Source organism: Tenrec ecaudatus, chromosome 16 (genome assembly GCF_050624435.1).
Source record: "Tenrec ecaudatus isolate mTenEca1 chromosome 16, mTenEca1.hap1, whole genome shotgun sequence".
In the NCBI taxonomy this organism is placed as follows: domain Eukaryota; kingdom Metazoa; phylum Chordata; class Mammalia; order Afrosoricida; family Tenrecidae; genus Tenrec; species Tenrec ecaudatus.
In genome coordinates this window covers 6410586-6434051 of record NC_134545.1, presented here as the reverse complement: position 1 = coordinate 6434051, position 23466 = coordinate 6410586, and the positions used below count along the sequence as shown (strand labels likewise).

General features: G+C 52.1%; 1 protein-coding gene across 1 annotated transcript in view; it reads left to right on the top strand.

Moving 5' to 3' along the window:
- CFAP251 (cilia and flagella associated protein 251) overlaps window positions 1-23466 on the top strand; it is an 82075-nt gene that overhangs the window by 2506 nt on the left and 56103 nt on the right. Inside the window, exons 3-11 of the mRNA XM_075534164.1 lie at window positions 602-901; window positions 4339-4479; window positions 6553-6662; window positions 15354-15465; window positions 15701-15781; window positions 17150-17227; window positions 18236-18286; window positions 18994-19208; window positions 21692-21886. Coding sequence (XP_075390279.1) covers window positions 602-901; window positions 4339-4479; window positions 6553-6662; window positions 15354-15465; window positions 15701-15781; window positions 17150-17227; window positions 18236-18286; window positions 18994-19208; window positions 21692-21886 — 1283 coding nt within the window. The remainder of the gene's footprint in view (window positions 1-601; window positions 902-4338; window positions 4480-6552; window positions 6663-15353; window positions 15466-15700; window positions 15782-17149; window positions 17228-18235; window positions 18287-18993; window positions 19209-21691; window positions 21887-23466) is intronic.

Sequence of the window (23466 nt, the reverse complement as noted above, 5' to 3'; positions counted from 1 at the left end):
TTCGTGTGGTGGAGGTGTGTGGTGGAGTTGACATTCCCAGGGCTGGAAGGGGCTAACTGGAAGTGTACTTGTCTTGGAACAAAGTCCTGGTAGGAATAGAGGTCTTAGAGACTTCCTGCAGAATGGCCCCCATAGAACTGGGCTCCGATCCCAGGATAAAGAACTATGGCTGGTCAGCCTCTGGAGGCCACCAGTGCCAATCAAGAGCAATTTTGTTGTGATTGGCCTGCCGGTAGGCTGAGAATAAGCCCTACATACCCACAATTCATTTTTAGTTAAGTTCAAAATGTCCCACGATCCTTTTCAAAAACACTTTCTGGTGATACCACGGGACCGTCACAAGTCCCAACCAAAAGGGTTGACTGTTCGAACCCACCTGGAGGCCTGGGGATCCGCTTCTGGAGTAAGGTCACAATCCTGAAAGCCTGATGGAGCAGGACTACGCTGCCCCCATGAGTCAGCATGGGACCTGAGGGCAGTTAGCTACCATTCCAAAAGCTAGAAGATAGTCAAGCAAAGGGGTATAGGGGGTGGGTGGGGAAGCAGAATGGAGCAACTCGTATTGTTGAATCACAATCTCATTTTTTTTCTTTTTTTAAAGCATAGCAGCAGTGGGCCCACGCTGTCACTAGACCCAGAAGACGCCCTAATGCTTGAGCTTTCACAAGCTGAGATATCTGATTTGGAGCCAGACCTTTCTGAGGACCAGCTGCCCTCGGATAAGCTCAGAGAGAAACTCAAGGAGGCAGAAGCCCAGATGGGAAGAGACCGGAGGCAAGAAAAGCAAGTGTCATACATGAAACACGGAGGAAAGGCCCACACCTCGGCCCAGTCCCTGGTGTCCAGCACCACAGAGGATGCTTTATTTAAAAAGCAAGACAATGCCAAAGTCTTCCCCTTGGTGAGTGCAGGGGCCTCAGGGGGTGTGGGCGGGGGGGGGGGGGTAGTCCTTGGGACTTAACCATAGAGGGTGTCTTTACAACTCCCCAAGAGAGTGCTGGCAGGGCCTGTGGGAGGGATCACTAGCCTGAAGGTCCTCTGGGCTCAGTAGTTCTGCTCAGCAGACAGGAAATTCCAGGCATGGTTTTTCTCTTGCATAGAGTGCAACTGATCCAGTCTCCAGCCTTCCCCATCCCGTCCTCCTCTATCCTCCTCCCTCCTCCCTCTCACACACTCTTCCCCCCACCAAGGGGAATTACTCTACCTTTCTCTTCCTCTTCCTCCTCCCCTTCTTCCTCTTCCCTCTCCTCCTCCTCCCCATTCCCATCTCTTCCTCTCCCATCTTCACCTCCTTCCCCTTTTCTCCTCTTCTCCCTCCTTCCCTCCTCTTCCCACCTTGTGTCCCTCTTCTTCCATCTCCTCCTCATCTCTGCCCCCCATTCTCCTCTCTCCTCTTCCTCCCTCTTTCTTTACTCCTCCTCCCTCCTCATCTCACCCACCATCTTCCCCCGTCTGCCTCTCCCCTTTTCCTGATCACTCCCCTCCTCTTTCAGTCTATCCATTTTGAATCTCCCCAACCCTCCCCCGCTCTTGAGCCTTCATTTGGTCAATCCCTTTACCAGCTCCGTGCACCATTCCAAACCCTACCTAGGGACAGTGCGGGTGTGGGGAATGAATGTGAGCACCACTGCTGACTAGCCCTGGGGCCAGTGAGGGATGAGGGGGCTCCCTTCCCCGGGAAGTCTTCCTCCCCTCTGCCATGCTGCTGTGAGAAAAAGGGGTCCCCGGGTTTACCTCCTGTTAATTTCCCTCAAAGATGGGTGCCTTTGGAAGGTTTGGGATCGATGAAATATATATATATATATATATCAGTGTGATATATATACACCAAGGTGCCCATGGGAATGCTGGGGGCTGGGGAGGCCAGTGGGAGCCAGGGAGGCAATGGAAGCCTCCTTTTGGAAGATTAGGCTCAGGTGGAGTCATGGTGAAGCCTGTCCCACTTCAGCCTGTCAGGGCTTCAGTCTGAAAGACAGGGTAATTGAGTCTTAGGATTCCTGAAAGAAGTCCTGGGGTCACAAAGCTAAGCGCTCTCTCCATGCTTCGAACCTCCCCCCCCCCCCCCCAGCAGCTCCTAGGCAGAAAGGCCAGGCCATGTACTCCCATGAAGATGATGCCTGGAACCTCGGGGTGGAGGGGCTGGGGGACAGTTCCACTCTGTTCCCAGGGCTCACAGACTCAGGGTCCACCCCAAGCATGGTGGGGCCACGCCCCCTCAAAGACTTGAGCAGAAGGTCTCTGGGTTTACTCTCAGCATCTCCTTGACCAGCTGTGCAGCATCCTGTCCGCCTCCATCTGGCACAGCCATTTCCCTGCGGGCCTGTGGGCCTTATGAGGACCATCCTCTCCCTAGCCTGGGGTGACCTCGCACCAGCATGACCTCATGCTCACAGGCCCTCTAAATGGGGCTTCAGTGGAACTTTGGGGGGGTGCACAGTTCAGTCTTAGAGCTCACAATCGTTTAAAATGGTGGTGACCAGACCAGGAGGACAGATGCTCTGCGATCCCAGCCCCTGTGATTGTGATGGCAGTCTGGGTGAAAGTCCTGTCCCTACTAAAGGCAGCCAGCCCAGGGTGGCCTTCCACAGACCTGCTCTCCCTGGGGTCTGGCTGAGGCCGACAGCTCCCTTTCCATGAGCTGGTTTGTGGTGTGGCAAAGCCGGCGTCCGGGAGGAAGAGACTGTCTTTTAGAATTCCACCCTTTTCCAAAAGGACAGTCTTATTTGAAAAGAATGACTTTCATTAAAAAATTCTGTTCTTAGAAGTTGCAGCTTGAGACAATTATGATTCCATAATTCTACCACTCACACCCACACCCAGAGAGACCTAAATATAAGTACAAGTTTACAGGGAATGAGCAGATGGAAGCAGGAGCGGACGGGACAAGAATGGAGAGGCGAGAACTTGGCCACATTGCCTGTGAGACCAGTTTTACCTTAGTTGTCCCAAGATAAGAAAGGAAACTTACCAGGTTTTTAATGAATTGTATTTAGGCCCCAATATTCACTTGTTAATTTTTTCCCAGTATATATAAACACACACACAAAAATCACCAATTTTCAGTAAGTAATCATGTAACCAAAGGAGCCCTGGTGGCGTGTTGGGCTAGTAACCCGAGAATCAGCTGCGGTTCAAATCCCACCAGCTGCTCCTTGGGAGAAAAGTGAGGCTGTCTGCTCCAGTAAAGCATTAACAGTCTTGAAAACCCACCGGGCTAGTTCTACCCTGTCTCACAGCGTTTCTACGAGTTAGAATCGACTCGATGGCCATGCATCTGGTGTGGTGCTTGTTTGATCTAAGCATGTCCACCACCCTCAGCTAGGTGATGAACTGCGTCACCCCACAGTCCGAAACAGACCAAGCAACAAATTCTCACTGCCGCCGAGCTTACGCAGCATCACCACTACCTAATTCCAGAACATTTTCGTCACCCCCCAAAGAACCCCCTTGCCCATTAGCAGCCACTCCCCTAGCTTTCCTCCCCCCTGCAGCTTCTGGCCACCGTCACTGTCTGGTTTGTGTCCGCACCCGGGCCTGTGCCAGGTATTGTGTACGCAGGCGGCCTCCAGACCACTGCAGCCGAGCCAATCAGCACAATAATCCAAGGCAGGCATTTTCCCCACGCCCGTGTGTGAAAAGTTTATTTTGCACTTTGCTGGAGCCTATTAAGAAGTCCGGGTGGCTCAACAGATTAAGCATGGGGCTGCTAACCACACGGTATTGCTTCAGAACCACCAGCCGCCCCACAGTAAAAAGGGGTGGCAGCCTGCTCCTGTAAGGGACCTCAGACTCAAAAACTCAAACTCGCTGCCACTGAGTTGATGCCACCAGAGGCCTAGGGACCCTCTAGGGACCTACCCTTTCCAAACCCTCTGGCACAGCGCCTCTCTGTCCTCTGGGCACGCAGTGAGTCGGAGCGGATTTGGGGGCGCGGCGAGCAGACAGGTGGTTGGTAGTGTGCTAAGTGTGAGAAATAGCATTATGAGTAATTTGAAATACTGTGGCAGTGACCACCATGGGACACAGACATGAGGTGAGCACCCTTGGCCGGAGAAAGGATGCCCGTAGACTTGCCACCAGCCTTGACTTTGCTGACAAGGTCTCTGTGCCGTGCGCCACGGTAAGGTCCGCCTGCACCTGCAGAGGGCACCCTTGGAACACGTGCCTGCTGGAGTCTTGGCAGATTTTCCCCAGGCTGTCTCCACTTTCTGCATTGGAGAACTGTCCACAGGCCGGCATGAGAGCTTGTGACAGAAAACCCTGTTCCCGGGGACCCTGAGAGCAGAGCCTGCCTGCCTCGGCAAGTCACAGCCCCGCTGGCTCTGCCCTGTCTTCCAGACCATGACCTGGACTTTTGGCTGGAACAGCTCCCTCCCGGTCTTCAGCATCCGGGGTGACAACCGACGAGTCCTTCTGTACGCCTGCGCACACACCGCCGTCATCTATGACGTCTTCCAGAACAATCAGCACCACCTGCAGGTAGGTGGCCCTCCTCCGGAGGTGCGTCTCCAGTTGTGTTTCCCCGGGGCCGGCTTCCTTACCTCACCTTTGGGCCTGTCTCCCTCTGCTTCCGTGGGCACCAGATCCCAACTGGAGGAGCAGGTGTGCGTTCCACCGTTGCACATCACACCTGAATCCATTCACACAAAGCACTTGCTGCTATTTGTTTTGAGGTCATGACAATTGTAAAGCATCTGGGTGTGTGTGTGTGTATATGTGTGCACACACACACACATTTTTTTGTTTTGTTTTTTTTCACACACACACATTTTAAGCTCTGTAAAGAGGCAGTGACCATCGCCCAAATCCACTGCCGTCCTGTTGATTCCAACTTGAGAGTGACCCTCAGGGACCCATTCAAACTTCCCCAGAGGGTTTCCAAGCCTGCACATTCTTTATAGGCGCACACTGCCACAGTGTTCTCCTGCAGAGCAGTGGGTGGGTTTGAACTGCCAGCCTTTGGGATAGAAGCTGAGCACATAACCACTTTGCCACCAGGGCTGCTCATTCAGAGGCATCGCTGGGTGTCGTGATCAAGTCCACGGCAGTGGGTTTGATTCCGCTTGTTTGTCAGGGACTTGGCGCCGACTGAGTACTGGCCCTCCTTCCCAGTTTCTAAAAGGCTTTGATCCTCCTAACTGTGCCGAGGAGGGGGGATGCATCCCTGTTTACAGAGCAGTAAACTGAGGCTTCGAGAGCTTTCAGTGCCTTGCCCACAGTTGCACCAGGAAATGGTGAGCCCAGGCTTGGCTCCCCATGGAGGTGGCCTCCGGTCCCTCCCTCTTCCCTTGGACAGCTTTGTTTCCTTTCGCCCCTCTCTACCCTTTCCCACCCAACTCCTCTATCATCCATGCTTCTTCCTTGCTTGCCCTTCCCACCCCAGACATTCTGGAGTCTCCACTTCATCCCTCGTTGGTCCACATGTGGCATTTTCTTAGCAGCCGTGCCCTCCTTGCTAACCCAGCCAACAGTCTGTGCTGCCCCACTCCCACCCCGCTGGCGCGTCTTCCATCGTCAATGCCTTGCTCAAAAACACCACACGGCATTTACCTGGAACTCAGCACTCAGCATCGGGCGGTGCTTCGGGGATGCTTTCTTTCTAGAAGGGGCGCTCAGAGAAATGCACACGAAGTGGGCAGTAGCAGTGGGCTTGGTCGGATGGTCATCTCTGAACACACGGCCATCGGGGGTGGACTCAGGCGGACAAGGAGGAGCAGGACTGGGCTCAGCGCGGGGCTGGAAGAATCTGTGCCAGCACACAGGGAAGGGGCCAGCCTCCCCTGGATGGCCACTCGCTCAGCCATTCACCCCTTCATTCCGCAAGTCCTTCATTATGAGCACTCCGTCTGGGGTCATGGGTCTCTAGCCTTAAAACTGCTCCAACGCCTGTCCTCACGGCGCTTGCAGTCTAGTGGAGGAAACTGCCCTGAAACATGCGACGTATAGGTACACAGTTAGTACACTGTTACGGATTGCCACAAGGGTTCGAAAGGCAGTGTGAACACGTGATAAGAAAGAGCAGTCGAACAGTGAGCAGAGATCAACTTTGGATGGGGAGGGACTGGGTCAGGGATTGAAACCTGGCCAGCTGTTCTGTGAGACCTGTGGGAGGAGGGGGAGCCCCCCAGGGACAGTGTGGGCGAAGAATGTTCCAGACAGGAGCCCCAGGGTGCAGGGCGGAGAAGGGAGAGGAGGGAGGAAGGGCAGGGAGCTGCATGACCTCATTTGTGTTTCTAGAACACTCCTCTGTGTGGGAAAGCACAGTGGGAATAACGGTGGAAGCCAAGGGACCAGCAAAGAGACTGTGAACATTTTAGGGGCGATGAGGGGGCATGTGGTGGAGACCCCAGGAAGTTGTTCTTGACCCTGGCCCAGAGTTGGGTGCATGACTCAGCCTCCAGGGAGCCACTGTTTTGGAGGTGAAGCTTCTCCTTCATGGGCTCTGAAAAAGACAGGACTGGGAGTCCATCAGCCAGGAGAGATGAGGGGCCCTGGGAAAGGCCCGTGGCAGGATGCTCAGTGTCTCACAGGCTCTTCTCTCCCTTTCCTCAGGGCCACACCAATGTTATTTCCTGCCTCTGCGTCAGCGAAGACAGGCGGTGGATTGCCACAGCCGACAAAGGGCCCAACTGCCTGATCATCATATGGGACTCCTACACCGGGTAGGCTCTGCCTGGGTGCTCTCGCCTTTTCTGTTTTCTGGAGCGTGTGCGCCCCAGCTCTGGGCTGTGGCGTGGGGCAGCGCTGCCGGGGAAGGCTGCCTGTTGTTACCTCCGGGCCTGACCGAGTGACATTGTTGTAGTTGCCTTTAGATGTCATCACATCAGTTCTGACCCATAGCGACCCGTGGGCCATAGAGCAGAACACTGCCGGGCCTGCACAGCTCCAGTGCTTGTGATGCCTGAGCCCAGGGTGGCAGCCACTCTTGTCAGTCCATCTCTTGGAGGGTCTTCCTCTGCTCCCCCAGCCCTCCGCTTTCCCACGCATGCTGTCCTTCTCCAGGCACTGGTCTCCAAAGTAAGTGAGACAGTCTTGACATCCTTGATTTAAAAAAAACAAAAACATTTTATTGAGGGCTCTTACAGGTCTTGTAACAATGCATACATCAATTGTAGCGACCTCATTTGTACATAAAAGGTTGCCGTCATTATTTTCTAGACATTTAGTTACTTTTGAGCTCTTGGTGTCAGCGCCTACCCGCGTCCCCCCTCCAACCAACCCCCCCCCACTGTGGTCTTTGATAAATTATAAATTATTATTATTATTATACCGACAGCTGTCTCCCTTCCCCCACGGTTTCTGTTGTTCGTCCCCTGTGAGGGGTGGGGTGTGTATGGTTATGTGTCAATCATTGCAATCAGTTCTGCCTTCCTCCCTTCCTCTCTCCACCTTCCCCCTGCCCTCCTGGTATCGCTACTTCCATTCCTCTTCCTGGATTCCATGTGTCGTGAGCTCTTATGTCTTCTCTGTACCTGTGCACATGGCTCCGGTCTAGCCCACAGTGAAAGGCAGGACTGGGGTCATGATAGTGGTGAGGCACCTCAAGGAACCAGAGGAATATTGTATGTTTCATCAGTGCTTTACTGCATCCTGATTGATTTCATCCCTTCCCTGTGACCCCTCTGTGAAGGGATGGGTCTCTGGGTCTCTGCTCCGACTCCCCTCATTCTCAACAATATGGTTTTGTTTGTTTTGGCTCTTCTGATGCCTATTATCTGGTCCCGGTGATACCTCATGATCGCACAGCTGGTGTGCTTCTTCCATGTTGGCTTGTTGCTTCTCTGCTAGATGGCCGCTTGTTTAACTTCAAGCCTTTAAGACCCAGAGACTATATCTTTTGATAGCCAGGCACCATCAGCTTTCTTCACCACATTTGCTTATGCACCCACTTTGTCTTCAGCAATTGTGCCGGGAGGGTGAGCATCACAGAATGCCAGGTTGTTAGAACAAAGTGTTCTTGCACTGAGGGAGGCATGAGCAGAGGCCCGAAATCCATCCACAACCTCAGTGTATTGCCATATAAATATATCTACAAAAATATGCCTCTATTTTTATGAATTAATGTATTCACATATGTTTATACCTCTCTCCATAGCTTTGCTTCCTATATCGTTCCTGTTTCCTTACGCTTTCCTCCTGCCCCACCGTCACACTTGCCCTTCTTCTACCTCTTAGTAGTTCCTCTCAGCTAGACTGCTGTTGCTCCAACACCCCCTTGCTGTTGATTTTAATTCCCTGGTTGTTCCCTGTGTATGGCATTGTTTGCTCACTGCTCTATTTCTCCCCTCAGTCCCTCCGGGACCATCGGACCTGTTGCCTTCTCCTTGGGCTCGCTTCCCATGCCTATCTTATATAAGTAGGCAACCCAACAATAAGAGACCAAATGAAAAAAAAAAACAACCAGAAGTTTGAGAAAAGAAAACAAAAACCATACATAATTCCAGGTCTCTCCGCCGACCTTTATGACTGTCCCCACTGGTGCTGGACATCCCTGATTTTAAGGAGCATTTGACTACTTCTTCCTAGACAGTTTTGACCATTCTGACCATCCAGGCCGAGTCAGTATTCCTCGCCAGCACTGTGAGTCAAAGGCATCGTTCTCCTTTGGTCTCCCCCGTTCACTGTCCAGCTTTCACGAGGCCATTGGCATTACCATGGTTTGGGTTCGACAGGGAGCCCTGGTACCATCGTGGTTGCATTGGCTGCTCACCACAAGGTCAGCAATTTTAAACTATCAGCTGCCCCTCGGGAGAAAGACCAGTTATAGTCTTGGAAACTCATGGGGGCAGTGATGTTGGTCTGCAGGTTTCGGGTGAGTCAGGCATCTTTGCTCTTTGACGCTCTAAAGAGGTCCTTGTGCAGCAGACTTGCCGGTGCAATGTCATTTGATCTGTTGCCTGCTGCTCCCATGGGCAGATCCCTGGCGGCATTGTGGTTATGTGTTGGACTGTGATCCTCAAGGTCAGCAAAAAGAAGTGCCAGGAGGGGAGTTCACTTTGACAGCTGTGACACCAGAGGAGAGATGGAGAAGCAGCAGAACCAGGGGACAGAGCTGTGGACTTCCCAGCCCAAGAGCTGAGTACTTTGGGGCAGGGGACTGACTTGTGGTGTAGCATACCTCTGGGCATGTACTTGGGAAGCTGGCTTTGCTGACCCATGCAGCGGGAGCGGAGGGCCATGGTTGGTAGCCCTAAAAGAGCTTTGCAGCATTACCCAAGCAGAGCAGAGGTCAGGTCACGAGGCTGAGGATCCCAGAGAGGCCTGCCCGCAAGCCCATCAGAGAAGAAACTGTCCTGACTAAACAAGTGTATCCTGAGCATTTCACACCTGAATTGTAACCCGTTACCTTCGCCCACAATCATGAGAGTTGTCTGTGAGTTCTGGGTGGTATTCCAATCAACCATGGAACCTAGCAGAGAAAGAGTGTCATGGGAGGAAAGTTTGGTGTCAGACTGGGGTACAGAAGGATGGAGGGTGGAGGCACGTTCACACCCTGCTTTATGGCAGCCAGCCTCAGCAGCCAGAGGAGGCCAGATGCGTCCCCACACCATGTCTCTTGCCTATAACCCGGGTGGTGTTTATCGGTCCAGTTGTGCAGGCTTCTGTTTTCTTCCAAAAGGCATCCCCTCAGTGAATTCCCCGTTTGGGGTTCTTGGCTCTGTAAGCTCAGACACTAGGTGTGTCAGTGCCCCAGAGTAGACGGGGTTCAGGGTGCTGACTCACACGAAACCAGCTCACAAGCTCAAAGCTTAAAGCCCGCTGTAGGTTGAGAAATGTGACTTTCTCCAGGACCAGATTTTCTACTCGCTGGTCTGGGCTGTTCTCAGGCAGACACCACCTTTCAAATTAGTAGATTGTATTCCTCTCCGCCCTTCTATATTTGCAGGAAGAGTGAAAAGATAGTGCCCAGTGACCCCCGTTTCAGCGTCTGGCCCGAGTACCTCATCCTGGGTGCCTTTGCTGAGCCGACAGACAGCGATGCTGTGTTGGGGGTTCAGCCTGCCGTTTGGTGGCACTCCCCAGCTCTTACCTCATGCCTTCTTTCTGCCCCAGGAGCCAGGGTCCATGTAGTTGTCGCCTGCTTCTCTCGTGGCCGTTTCTCAGACTCTCCTGTCTGGTTTCTAACATTTTGTGGTGGAGCGAGTGAACTTCCATCGTTTTGAGCTGGTATTGAGGAGGCTTTTACAGTGTTTTATAGGCGGCCCCTCTGCCGCTTTTCTCAGAAGACTTCCATAGCCTGTGTGTGTGCGCGCGTGCGTGTGAAATGTGTACAGACAAAATGTGCCATGTTAACTCTTGTAAGTGTCCAGTTCAGGGGCACGGGTGCTCACCGTGTTGTACCATCAGAACACCCCCTCCATTTCCAACAGGCTTCCCTCATCTCCAAGTAGAAACTCTGTTACCCGGAAGTTGAGAGCCCTGGTGGTTAAGCACAGCACGGCAGCTAGCTGGAAAGTCAGCAGTTCAAATCCACCAACCACCTGTTGGCCTGCTGTGGAGTGAAAAGTTAAAAGAGGCAGAAGGAGATAGCTTGAGAAGGCTTGGGGAGAGGGGGCGGGGAGTGTGAGGCCTGGCTATCCCCTAAGGTGACAGCTCTCCAGCAGGAGGCGGCTTATTTGTGGAGGATGCTTGGGGAGGCCAGATGTGGGGGCGTTGCCTGGTGTAACCCATGGAAACACAGCAGAGTTGCCTGAAGTGCTGTGGAAGAATCCCTGTGTGGGCCAGAGGTCGGTGGCAGCCCAGTTTGTCTGGTCCGTCAGTGAGGAGCTGTGCGGGGTAGGCATAGAGAGCCCAGGCGGTAGTGTGGAGAGCTGGGAAGGGACAGGACACTCAGGGACTTCAGGGGGATGTTGGCCCTGGGCCAGGCCCTGGTCTTCCTGCGGCTGGCTTCCAGTTGGCCTGGCATAGCCGTTGCTGGCCCTGTGACCCCAGGCCCAGAGAAGTTCAGTGACCCTGCCCATCTGCAGAGAGCAAGGAAGGAGTCGCAGGTTCAATTCTCTGTGGAAGCAAAACCAGTGAAGCACATAGGTGTGTGTGTATAGCCTTACCTTTACATTTGACTCAAGGAAGTGGCAGAAAGACAGGCAGTCTGCTTCCATACAGACCGGAAACTCTACGGAGCAGTCCGTTCTGCCAGACGGGGTCGCTGTGAGTCCGAATCCACTCGACGGCTGTGGGAGCAGTCTCCTCTGTGACCAGCTCCGATCGTAGCCTCATCCTAGAAGGTGTCTCACTCTGGTGCGCTTCCTTGTAGAAAAGACATGGCGGGCGGGAGCGCGTGTGAGCACTCTGCATCTCTGGGGTGGTGTTGGCAGAGTGGGCAGGTGTTTGGCTATTCACTGAAGAGTCAGAGGCTTGAACCCCCCAGTCGCCCCATGGGAGAAAGAGGAGGCAGCCTGTTCCTGTGTATTGGAAGCCCCGTGGGCCGTTCTCTTCAGTCCGAGAGGCTCGCGGGGAGTGTGGATGGATTGGACCGCAGTGTTTGGGTGTTAAGGGTTTTTCCCTCCCCAAACACACATCTGGTGTCGCTCCTGCTGAAAACCTTCAGAGCCCTGCCCCCAGCTCCGCCCCTCTAGCCGGTGCTCAGTCAGCCACCACTGCAGAGGCCACCCTGCAGAGGCCACCGTGTCCCTCCTGACTTCCCCAGAGAGGGAGTCCCACCTGCGTGTCTAGTCCCGTAGCCACCGCCAGGGTGAACCCTAGGGATGGCCGGTAACCTGCTCCAGTCACAGAAGGCATGGGCAGAAGGGCAGGCCAGCCAGGAGTCTCGGTTTGAAGCCTCAGCTGACTTTTCTCCCCTCCCCAGGTCTGCAGGCTGGGCTACCTGGCCTTCCTCTAATTTACAAAGCTTTCTTCCTGCCAGATTACAGAGTATGGCCTGCCCCTGCCCACTGCCCTCGGGCTGCCTTTGATGCGTGCCTGGTGGCTTCTGTCTGGGGGTCAGAGCAGACCGCAGCCCCATCAGGCTTTCAGTGGTTGACTTTTCCAGAGAAGATCTCGCTTTGGGGTCTCTGGGTGAAGGTGCACCTCGGACTTTTCAGTTAGCACAGGAGGGGGAGTGTCACCATTTATGCCACTGGAGGGGCCGGAAGGCAAGCATATCTGGTGAGCCATTCTAATCCCAGGTCAATGTGTGTTTTGTGGTCTCCCTAAAGGAACCCCGAAAGAATTACTCAGAGGCTATTCTGGTCTTGGAATGAATAGTCACTCTACTAAAGTGACTAATGAAAATCCACAGTTCTTCCTTGAGCGTGACGTTCAAACCGTATTCTGTTTATAAACCTAGCGGATCTCTGCAGTGGCCTTTCAGGGCAATTTGCTTAATGTTTGGTCTTATGGCCAAAGTTGGTCATTAACTCCTTTTAAACAAGCGGTTCTCACTCTGTGGGCCGTGACCCCTTTGGGGGTGGAACGACTCTTTCACAGGGGTCACCGATTCATAACAGTAGCAAAATTACAGTTAAAAAGTAGCAAAAAATGTAATTTTATGGTTGGGGGGGGGTCACCACAATATGAGGAAACGTATTAAAGGGTCTAGGCATTAGGAAGGTTGAGAAACCACTGTTTTAAACCTTCTAAACTGTGTTGAATTTTCATACATTTAGTTTCACTGTTGACTTCTTCAGTTATGTGGTTGACAGGCAAATCTTTTTCCAGGACTTAAGTAGCTCTTGTGAACCTAATGCAAATCTTTAACTTCTAATCAGTGCTCTACTATGATTTAGAAACCAAATTAAAACTTCACTTTACAATCACAAGTCTAAATCAACTAGACATTTAAAATTAGAATCGAAAAGGAAAAAAATGTTAAAGACTCTGAATACATCAAGTCCTCTTAAACATTCTACATTCCTTAGTGAGAAGATGTATCTTCTCCCTGGGGGCCTACAAAATTCAATCTAGACAGGCTGAGGCCCATCCATTCCAACCAGGCTCCATGATGAGCAGCACGGGGGCTGCGTAGCCCCCATTCCTGGGCAAAGTCTGTCTGCCACTCGCTCTTCCCTTCCCAGGGGAGTCTGCAGCTCCAGCAGGCTGCCAGCTGACTGCTATTGTATTAGTCTGGGTACTTCAGAGAAACAAATCCACAGAAACTCACATATAAGAGAGAGTTTTATTTATTTATCTTTTTTTATATTTTATTAGGGGCTCATACAACTCTTATCACAATCCATACATATACATACATCAATTGTATAAAGCACATCTGCACATTCCCTGCCCCAATCATTCTCAAAGCATTTGCTCTCCATAAGAGAGAGTTTTAGATGAAGGGTAAATGCACATCAAGAAAACATCCCAACCTAGTGCTGCCCAAGCCTACAAGACCAACATTAACCCATATGTCCAACACCAATCTACAAAGTCCTCCTCCAACTCACAAAACACACACTATGATACCAACTGCAGGAGGAATGCCGAATCAGTGAATGTGTAAGCATCTCAGCGCTGGAGGAGTTTCCACACGACTGCTCCAGCATCCAGGGCTGCATCGGGGTAGGTCCATGCGGCTTCTCCTCAGGGATGTCTTGCTGGAAGTCAGCCTTGCCAGCTGAAGCAGGGAACTGCTAAGGCAGCTGCACCCTGGTGCGACCATCACAAAGCAAGAGACCTGAGAACTCGAAAGGCGAGGCTTACTGAGCCATTTATCCCTCCTCCCTTCAATTAACTCATGTGTTTATCAGCCAGGTTGGCACAATAAACTAACTACCTCAGCCACCATTGCGTTCCGGTGACTCTTAGAGCCTTCATGAAATTTTCCAGCTGCCAAGGCTTTGTCTGACTCTTCCATTGCTTAGCCTAAAATGAAAGCCCCTCTTCCCCCAGGGCCTGTCTCTGGAGTCACCAGGGTGTGCAGGTTGGAACCCATTGCTCCAGGCTTACACACAATCAGGGTGATCCCGTGTGTGTGTGCTTGTCATTGTCCACTCTGTGTCCCAGAGACCCTATAGGACAGAGTTGGGCTCCCCCATAGGGGTTTCATACTAATCTATGGAACAAGTAAAGCAGAGAGGGCTTTTGTGCAGGAGGCTGGCTTGCGGAGTGGGGTGCCTCTGGGTGCTTAATTGGGTAGCTTGGACTTGCTGACCCACGTAAGTGGAGCTGAGCGCCTCTGGGCTGAGGCTTGCTGGAGGGAGGTGCCTCTGGGCACTTCAGTCAGGAAACTGGGTGTGCTGACCCACAGAGATTAAGCTGAATGCCTGTGGCTTATAGCAGAGTGGTATGCCCTGTGGGCATGCTGGACAGCATTTTGTAACGTGTCCTGATAAACAACTCAACCCTGAGCATTTCTTGCTGGCACGCTGACTTGTTAATTTTTTAATTGTGAATTGTGTTTGTGAGTTGTGTGCAGCCATTGCCATGGCTGTTAGAACCCAGAGAGGTCAAGTAGAGAACACCAGGGAGGACTACAGCTTGACGGGAATTCTCACAATGGACCAGTATGCAACCTGGTGATAAACAGAAAAGACGGAAGTTGTCACAGGCTTCATTCTACTTGGATCTACAGTGCCCAGGGATCAAATGAGGCATTGTATTGTGCATATCTGCTGCACAAGACTCGACTGTGTTAAGAGAGCAATTGGAGATGGTAGAGTCCAGGAAATAGACCCTTGGGGCTGAGGGTCCCATTCAATCAGGGTCTCATTCATCTATTGTGATCCTGATCAGATCCATCGGTGGTGGTAGCTGGGCACTGTCTAGTTCTTCTGGTCTCAGGGTAGTTGAGGTCCTGGTTCCCTGCAGGTACCCGCCTCGTTGACCTGTTTCTTCCCCCAGATTTTGATTTCTTCTTCCTCCTTTGGTCCTGATAAGTAGCCAGACCGGCAATTGATTCCTAGACGGCCACTCAAATGTTTGTAAGACACTGGACACTCCTCATGCTTCCGTAGGGTGCAGAACAGGAACTTGTCTGAACTATATTATGCCAATTGACAGAGTTGTCCCCTGAGACTATAACCCCAAGCCTTCACACCTAGAAGATCAGCCTCACAGGGTTTTCTGGTGATGTCCGAGGAACATCTGTGGAAGTGGTTACAACGAAGCCTATACATATCTGTATATATATAGCCATACAGCCACTTTTACCGGTTCTCACATTCGCACGCACCGAGACCTTCCCGTAGAACCTCCAGGTGCATCTGGCCTTGTTCAGTCAGCGTAGTTTCTAGGGTCCCGGGCTGCAGTAGTACGCGTCAGAACCGCAGTCCATTTTATGTCTACACACTATCCCATTGTGTGCGCGGGCCGCCTTTTGCCTGGTTTGGGTTTGCTTTGGCTGCCGTGGCTGTGCCACTTGGGAAGCCCGGGCGGCTCCAGCACATGCCCACACCCCTCGCTGCCCTGCTTTGCAGCATCCCCGTGCACACGCTGTTTGACAGCTGCCCAGACGGCAGCGGCATCCGAGCCATAGCCATCACCCGCGACGCCAAGTATCTGGCCACCATCTCAGACAGCAGTGTCCAGGTAACGGGCCCCGGGCCCCAGGCTCCTGACCGGCAGGCCGATAATCCTGTCCGGGTGTCCCTGTGTGCAGCAGCTCCATCCACACAGGCCGCGTGGAATCTACCATGTTCTCGGGGTGCAGGGTGGGGGTGCTCATGGGACTTTGCCGGTTGGTGAGCTGAAGCTACCACTCAAGGCGGGAGGTGCTTTGGGCTTCAGGAGCAGCTCGTTGCCCTCTGTGTGCCGCCACTTACAGAAAATGTGCATCTGGAAGTGGACCTTGGCCGTGGAGACGCCTGCATGCACGCTGGAACTTAACAAGGACTACGGTGTCCAGGTGAGTGTCCACTGAGGCCAGGCCAGATCCTGCTGGCTCTTTCGGTGGGTTCTTGTTGGGGAGGGGGTGGGGGTGCGTCCATGGGACTTCTCCTAGGCATTTTCACATTCCGGATCTCTCCTGCGAGCCCTCCTTATGCATAAGGTCCTGCCGTGTTTCATACCCCCATTATCCCACATAAGCCAAGCAAGCATGCTGGGAAGGAGACAGTCCTCACTGGGAACAGGAGGGACTTCGAAAGGGTCATGGAAAATGGAATGACGAGACAATGGAATTTTTCCACCACATTTTCAAAGCACCCTTTGTGGCTGTGAAATTATGAACTCGTTTGTCTGGAAATCCCCTAGCTAGCCAGTCTCTGTGAGTCTAGAGGATGCTCTTCATGGCCTCCCACCTCATCAGTAGCCTGAGTTATGTAGGGCTGTTCTTATTGTCCTCAGGTTACCTGAGGTGACTGGATGTTGACGGCAACTTGGTTTCCCAGGTCCCCATGCTTACTGTTCCCCTTTGTCCCCTCCATCCCAGTGCCCTCCATCCAGCACACATTTGTTGAGTGCCTACTATGTGCCCGGTATACAACCTGGCTCCCAGGAATGAGAACTCAATAAGGCAAGGCACATACCATTACGTCTGCCTTTTCTCCTCCTTCCGCAACCCCTCCCCCCTCCCGGTTACCTCATTACGCATGTGGCTGTGCTGGTACCCAGGCACTGACGCTGGCATCGGTGCTTTGCAGTCCTGCGGTGGGGCAGCAATAAGTAGGCCAGGAGCCGGTGTGCAGGGTGGGGAGAAGCAGCCCAAAGGAGCTTTTCTCCAGTGCCTCCCTCCCTGCTGCTCCCTGCACCCACTACCCACTTCCCACACGCCCACCACTTCCAGACACACGCACTCATCTCCCAGGGACTGCTCCTTCCTGGTGCTGGTTCAGTGTCTGCCTTCCTTCTTCCCTTGTTCCCGTCCTCGGCTGCAGAGATGCATTTGGGGAAGGGCGCCAGCAGCCCATGCCAGTACAGACTCCTCTCCCGATACTTTGTGTTCCATCCAAGAGACCCTGGTGGCCTGTCATCTTTGGAAATGCACACACATTAGTCTCCGTCCCAAAGGCCAAGCCTAAGGCTATTGCTCTCAGGGAATTCCAGTTTACAGCTGCCAGTGATAAGGAAAACTAAAGAGGGAGCAGCCCTGGGGCTTTCACCTTTAACAACCAGCATTCCCATTCTATTCCTACTGCTTACCAGATGCCATGTCTTTTTTGTTACATGCCTACTCAGCAGATGACTCCCATCACCCATGTGCTGCAGTCTTAATATTCAACCGAGCCAGAGAGAAAGCCGATGATGTAATACTTTTGCGTCCTTTGTATTCCAGAACTACCTTATTTTCAATCCAACGAACAACAAAGAGTTGGTGAGCAACAGCAAAACACAGGTCGTGTATTATTCCTGGGTAAGTCCCAGCATCCCTTTGCGTCTTGAGCGTGGGTACAAGTATTTGCTCCTCCTTTGAGTAAGGATGTCTTGCTAATGTAACCATGCAGAGTAAAACCTGCAGGAGCCAGCACCTGGGTAAGGCAGAAACCTGTCAGAGAAGGAAAATTCAGGTATTTTCCGTTAGTAGAGAGCCGAGCCCTGATGGTATGGTGGTTACACATTGGTCTGTTACCAATGTGAAGCCACCAGTCAGTCACCCCCTCCGGAAAGATGAGGCTCTCTGCTTTCGTAAAGATTTGCAGTCTTGGAAATCCACTGGGGAAGTTCTACCCTGCCCTATAGGATTGCCACGAGTCAGAATTGACTCAATGGCAGTGAATCTGTTTGCTTGTTTTTTTGGTTTGTTTGTTTAGACTGCACCCTGTCAAATGCGGAAAACTAGAGACCTGGGAAAACCCAGCTGGCTCTTTCGAGTTCTGACGCTCCCAAGTTTCACTACAGCAGTCTGCGACTTAGGAAGCCAGGGATATGAAAACGTTTTTAATTTCACCATTATTATCGTCTCAGTGGAAGTTAGCATATTAAATCGAAGTGGACAATCCAATTAAAAAATTAAAGTGTTTAAGGAAGGGGGCAAATATCGATTTGGATGCACTTGGCAGGTTTAAAATGTAGGGTTTGGGGGTCTCAGACTTGGTTCTCTTTCAGAAAGACATGAGCAGCCCAACTGGCCAGGAGCAGGGACAGGCGAGGTCAGGCGACTCTGGAAAGACAGACACTGACACCTTGGGGTGCAGGGACATCATAGAGCCCTACTCAGAAGCACGGCTGCCATTCAAGTTGCCAGCACCGTGGCTTCTTTAGAGCGTGTGCTATTCTGGGGCGGGGGTGTAGAGACTGCCTGTAGAAACGGCCGGGCTCCGGCCCGGTTGCACGCCTTTAGCTTTGATCATGTTGTTGAGGGGGCTCCTCTTTGGGGGGCCAAGTCTCTTTGGAGCAGTGATGGCTTTCTCTCCACTTCCAGCATGAGGAGAAGAACGTACTCGCACACAGTGCCCCGCTCTTAACGGAAAAAGTGAGTCCGTCGGCTGCATTTTCCTACTTCCGATTCCGTAGAGACAAGAGACATGTGTGTAAGCTCAGTTGCACAGCCTGGTGGCACCGTTTTTAAGCCTCAGGCTGCTCCCGCAACCAAATACTACACAGTACACAGTTACCCAACACACAACCACAGAGCGCACTCCACACAGCAAAACTATACAGTACACCACAGAACACACAACTACACAACACAGTCACACAGCGCATAACTACACAGCGTAAAACCACACAGTACACAATTACACAATGCACAACTACGCTACATAACAATACAGCTGTACAGTGCACAACTACACAATGCACAACACAACCACACAGTACACAGCTACACAACACACAACTACACAATGTACCATTATGCACGCACCCCACAACATGCACAACACAACGTGCAACTACACAACGCTCAACTACAAAAGGCACAACTTGAACCACAGGGTCAGTAGTTCTACCCCACCAGCCACTCCTTGGGAGAAAGCTGAGGCTGTCTGCTCCCATTAAGATTTACAGTCTCAGAAAGCCGAGGGAGCAGGTTTGCCCTGCCAGGCTTTGACTCAACTCTCCGGCTGTGAGTTTTTGCCCTCAGTGTCTTTTCTCCTGTAGTCCAGTGAAATGTCGAGTTGATGAATGTGCACCTTCGGCGTGCTGCCACCAGTAACTCACCGCTCTCTTGAAATGCAGACATTCAACAAGCATGTGGGAAAGTTCAGCCAGTCCGTCTTCCACCTGAACCTCACCCAGATCCTCTCAGCCACTATGGAGGGCAAGCTGGTGGTCTGGGACGTCCACCGGCCACCCCCATCTGCCACCACCTTCCTGGGCTTTCCCTACATCAAACCCTGTAAACTGGTTCACCTGCAGAAGGAAGGCATCACTGTGCTCACCACTGTGGACAGGTAATCAGCTTAACTAACACATTGCTATCGTGGAGCAGAAAAGGCCCCTTGGCCGTGTGCAGAGACTAGGAGCGCTGGTTTTGCTCCTAGGAGGACGACCAGGAGTCCTGGTGGTGCCGTTAAAGCCCTCCGTGGCAAACAAGAAAGCCAGTCGGTACAGCCCACCAGCTGTTGGTCAGGAGAAAGATGGGATGTCCCTGCTTCCCTAAACACTTACCGCCGTGTGAACCCTCTGTGGGCACCTCTACTCTGCCCCATGGGCTCATCACGAGTCAGATTTGGCTCGATGGCGGCCGCGGCCTTGGGTTTGAAGGAGAAGCACTGGGAACGAGGATGAAGATGTAAATAGAGATGCCTTTTATGGTCCCATTGATACTGGTTGGGTTTTAAAACAAACCTTGGGCCTGTTTTGCTGTGTGTGGAAACTGTTGTGTTAGTAATTGACGTCTCTCTCCTTACACCCCTCCCCTCGCACTAATAGCGGTACTTTCTTTGTACCCTTGTATTTTAAGTTGGAAAAATAACTTGAATTGCTATATTGCCCCCAGCCCCCCATTACAAAATAAAGTTACCATTTATGGAAAGGTCAGAGTATAACTGCTTGTAACCCAAGTTCCAGTTCGTGAGGCCTCCCCCAGTGTGTGTCCGCGCAGCTCTGCGCCACAGATTTCCAGCAGCCTTCCTTCTGAGGCACCTCTGCATGGACTTCAGCCTCCAACCCCTTGCTTGACCACGGAGCATACATTAACTGCTTGCTCCGGCCAGGCACTCCACTGAGCCCCTCACCACCCAGAGACTTGCCGCCTCCAGGTCGCCACCTCTGGGACAGGCGCAGCCATGTTCTCCATCTCAGGGTGGTCCCATGGGGTTAGGGAGGTGGTGACTGGACACAGCACTAAGCCACCTACTTGAGTGTCGAGAGGTTCTTCAACGTGGTGGGGACTTGTCCACATGGCCAAGGTCACTGGGCTCACTTTCCGTGTTTCTGACGCAGTGGTGTGGATTTGCAGAGAGAAATGCAGATTCTCACCCCATTCTGAGATGCAGGAGGACAGAGTAGAATAACAATTAGCTAAAAGCCACTGCCGAGGAGTTGATTCTAACTCACAACGACCCTAAAGGACAGAGTAGAACTGCCCCAGAGGGTTTTGGAGACGGTTACTTTTTACAGGAGTGCAAAGCCCCATCTTTGCCCCATGGGGCAGCTGGTGGTTTCAAACTGCTGACCTTGTGGTTAGTAACCTACCAGGCCACCAGGGCTAAATACTGGGAAGCCCAGGTGATACACACATTGCGCTGCTACCCACAAGGCCAGCAGCTCAATCCCACTAGCTGCTACGAGGTAGAAAGATGAGTGTATCACGCTTGTAAAGCTTTATAGCTTTATGACAGCGGGTTTTTAAATACTCTAAACCTGCACGGCCACTTCTCTCCATTAGAGGGCAGTGGAAGGCGTGGTCTAGCCAATTGCTCTGTTCACGTGCTTTGTTTAATCAGGAGGTGGTGTGTTTAATAAGCTATGAAAGAACTCATCCCCTTCCTCCTCCTCGGGAAAAGAATCTTGTCAGATTCTTTAAAAACAGGCCCATTTGGGAGGGACCTGAGCCCTAGAGACAAAGGTGTCTGTGTCCTGCTGGCTGCAGTTTCACAGCCCATCCACCATCCACCAGTGGCAGTGCCTTGGTGGTCTCAGGGGGCACCCCCCCAGGTATTCTGGGGGCACCTGCAGTCACCTCCCAGCACCACTGTTCAAGCCCCGGCCTGGTGGGCAAGACGCCATAGTGAGCCTGGTCTTAGGTCATCTGGGTCCCCTGCAGGGCAGCCAGGTCCCTTACAATGTTTGGGACATACTCATACCACAAAGGAGCCATGGTGGCACAGTGGTTAAAGAGCCTTTCTGCAACCGGAAAGGTCGGTGGGTTGAATCCACCAGCTGTGCTGCGGGAGAAAGGTGTGGCTGGCTGCTGTTGTAAGGATGCCACCACCGCCATCACCAGCTACTACCTTTGGGTCAGTCTGGGCTCAGAACACCCTGGAGAACAGAGGAGAATGGCTCCCTAGGGTCCGAGACTGTAAATCTTTACGGAGCAGACAGCCTCATCTTCCTCCCGTGGAGCAGCTGGTAGGTTTGAACCACTAAGTGTTAACCCACTCCACCACCAGGACTCTTTCTGTAAGGATTGTGTCCCGGGAAACCCAACAAGCAGTTCTACTCCATCCGAGCTGGAGTCACCGACCCAGCAGCTGCGGATTGGGGTTTCAATGACCAGGTTAGTTGGTGTTTACCTGAAACTCAGTGTTTTCATTCCCGGAAGCTGGAGACTCCAGGCCTTGAGCAAAGGTCTCTGTGAGCCTGAGGCTGTCCGTGTCTAAAGCTCGGGGAGCGGTCCGCCAGCTGGCGCAGGGCTGGCACCGTGCAGCATCCCCCCGGTGGGGATTTCCACTTCTGCTGGTGAACAGTCCTCTGCTTTTCTCCATTCCAGCTACATTGTCATCGGTGACATTAAGGGGAACATTAAGTTCTACGACAGTACCCTGTCCATTGTCAACTGGTATAGCCACTTAAAACTGAGCGCCATACGGACGCTGTCCTTCTCCAAGACCCCGGCCCCTACTTCTGCTGAAAAATGCAACTACCCCCAAGATTGTACCTTAAAAGGTGACCTGTTCATCGTGAGGTGAGTTGCTAGCGAGTCTTGTGTTGGGGTGATTGGGTGATTGCTGATGCCACTTTTTAATTGTGGGCAGGAACATGCCTGCCATGTTCCCTAGCTCCAGGGCAGAGCCTGATCCGGCCCTCCCACCCCACCTCTGCCCTGTTTTCCCGTGGGTTGACCTTTTTAAGGGGTCATTTCGACAAGTTGTTGTTGTTAGGTGCCCTTGAATTGGTCCCGACCCACATCGGCCCTCTGCACAAGAGAGCAAAACACTACCCAGTCCTTTGCCGTCCTCATACTTTCCCCCGCCCATTGTTGTAGCTATTGTATCATTCCATCTAATCGAGCGTCTTCTTCCACATGACCAAGCATGATGTCCTTCTCCAAGGAATGGTCTCTCGTGACCACATGTCCAAAGTATGTGAGAGAAAGGCTCACCCTCCTTGCATCTAAGGAGCACTCTGGCCTTACTTCTTCCAAGACAGAGTGGTTGGTTTTTTGGCAGTCCACGATACTGTCAGTGTTCTTCTCCGGCTCCACAGTTCAAATGCATCACTTCTTCCCCGGTCTTCCTTATTCCGCGAGCAACTTCCAATTGGACATGAGGGGTTTGCGAGCACCATGGCCTGGGTCAGGCTCGCCTTAGCCCTCAAAGCAACACGCTCTAAAGAGGTCTTGTGCAGCAGCCATACCTAAAGCAACAGATTGTTTTAATCTCCTAATTGCTGCTTCCATGAGCATTGGTTGTGGATCCAAGCAAGACAAAATTCTCGAGAACTTCTACTTATTCTCCATTCATCTCGCTGACTATTGGTCCTGTTATGAGGATTTTGTTTTTCTTCCTATTGACTTGCAATCTAAGCGGACCGCTGCAATCCTAGATCCTCATCAGCAAGTCCTTCAAGTCCAAGTCCTCCTCACTTTCAGCCTGTAAGGTGGTGTCATCTGCATATCAAAGTTTGTTAATAAGCCCTCCTCCAATCCTAATGCCACATTCTTCATCCAACTTCACTGATGACTTGCTCAGCATATAGGTTGTAGTAGTTACATAATCTGGTGAGACTATTAAGAGTGAAAGGGGTGGAGTTTAGCCTATCAATCAGGTCACAGCTTGATGACCTCATGTGGAGGCATGAAGGAGATAAATAGCTCACTAGAGGCCAGACACCCTACCCTCTCTCTCTGCCTTGTCTCCATGGGAGACATTCCTGTTGACAAGCCACATGGAGTTACGCTGATAGAGCCAGAGGCCTGGAGCTGGAGGAGCCACGTGGAGACCTCTGTCGGCGCTGAGATGCTTCCACTGCCACTGGATCCACAAGACTTTCCATCCACTGGCCTGTGATCTTCCTGCATTTGGCATCATTGCATGTGTTGTGTGAGTCTGAAGAGGGATTTATACATTGATATCGGACATATAGGCTAATATATGATCTGGACTGGGCTGGGATATTTTCTTAATACACAATTACTCTTTGACATACAGTTCTCTATTGCACACATAAGAGTGTCTCTAGATTTGTTTCTCTAGTCAACTCAGATTGACACACAGGTTGAGTAAGTCTGGTGAGAGGATACAACCCTGACACACACCTTTCCTG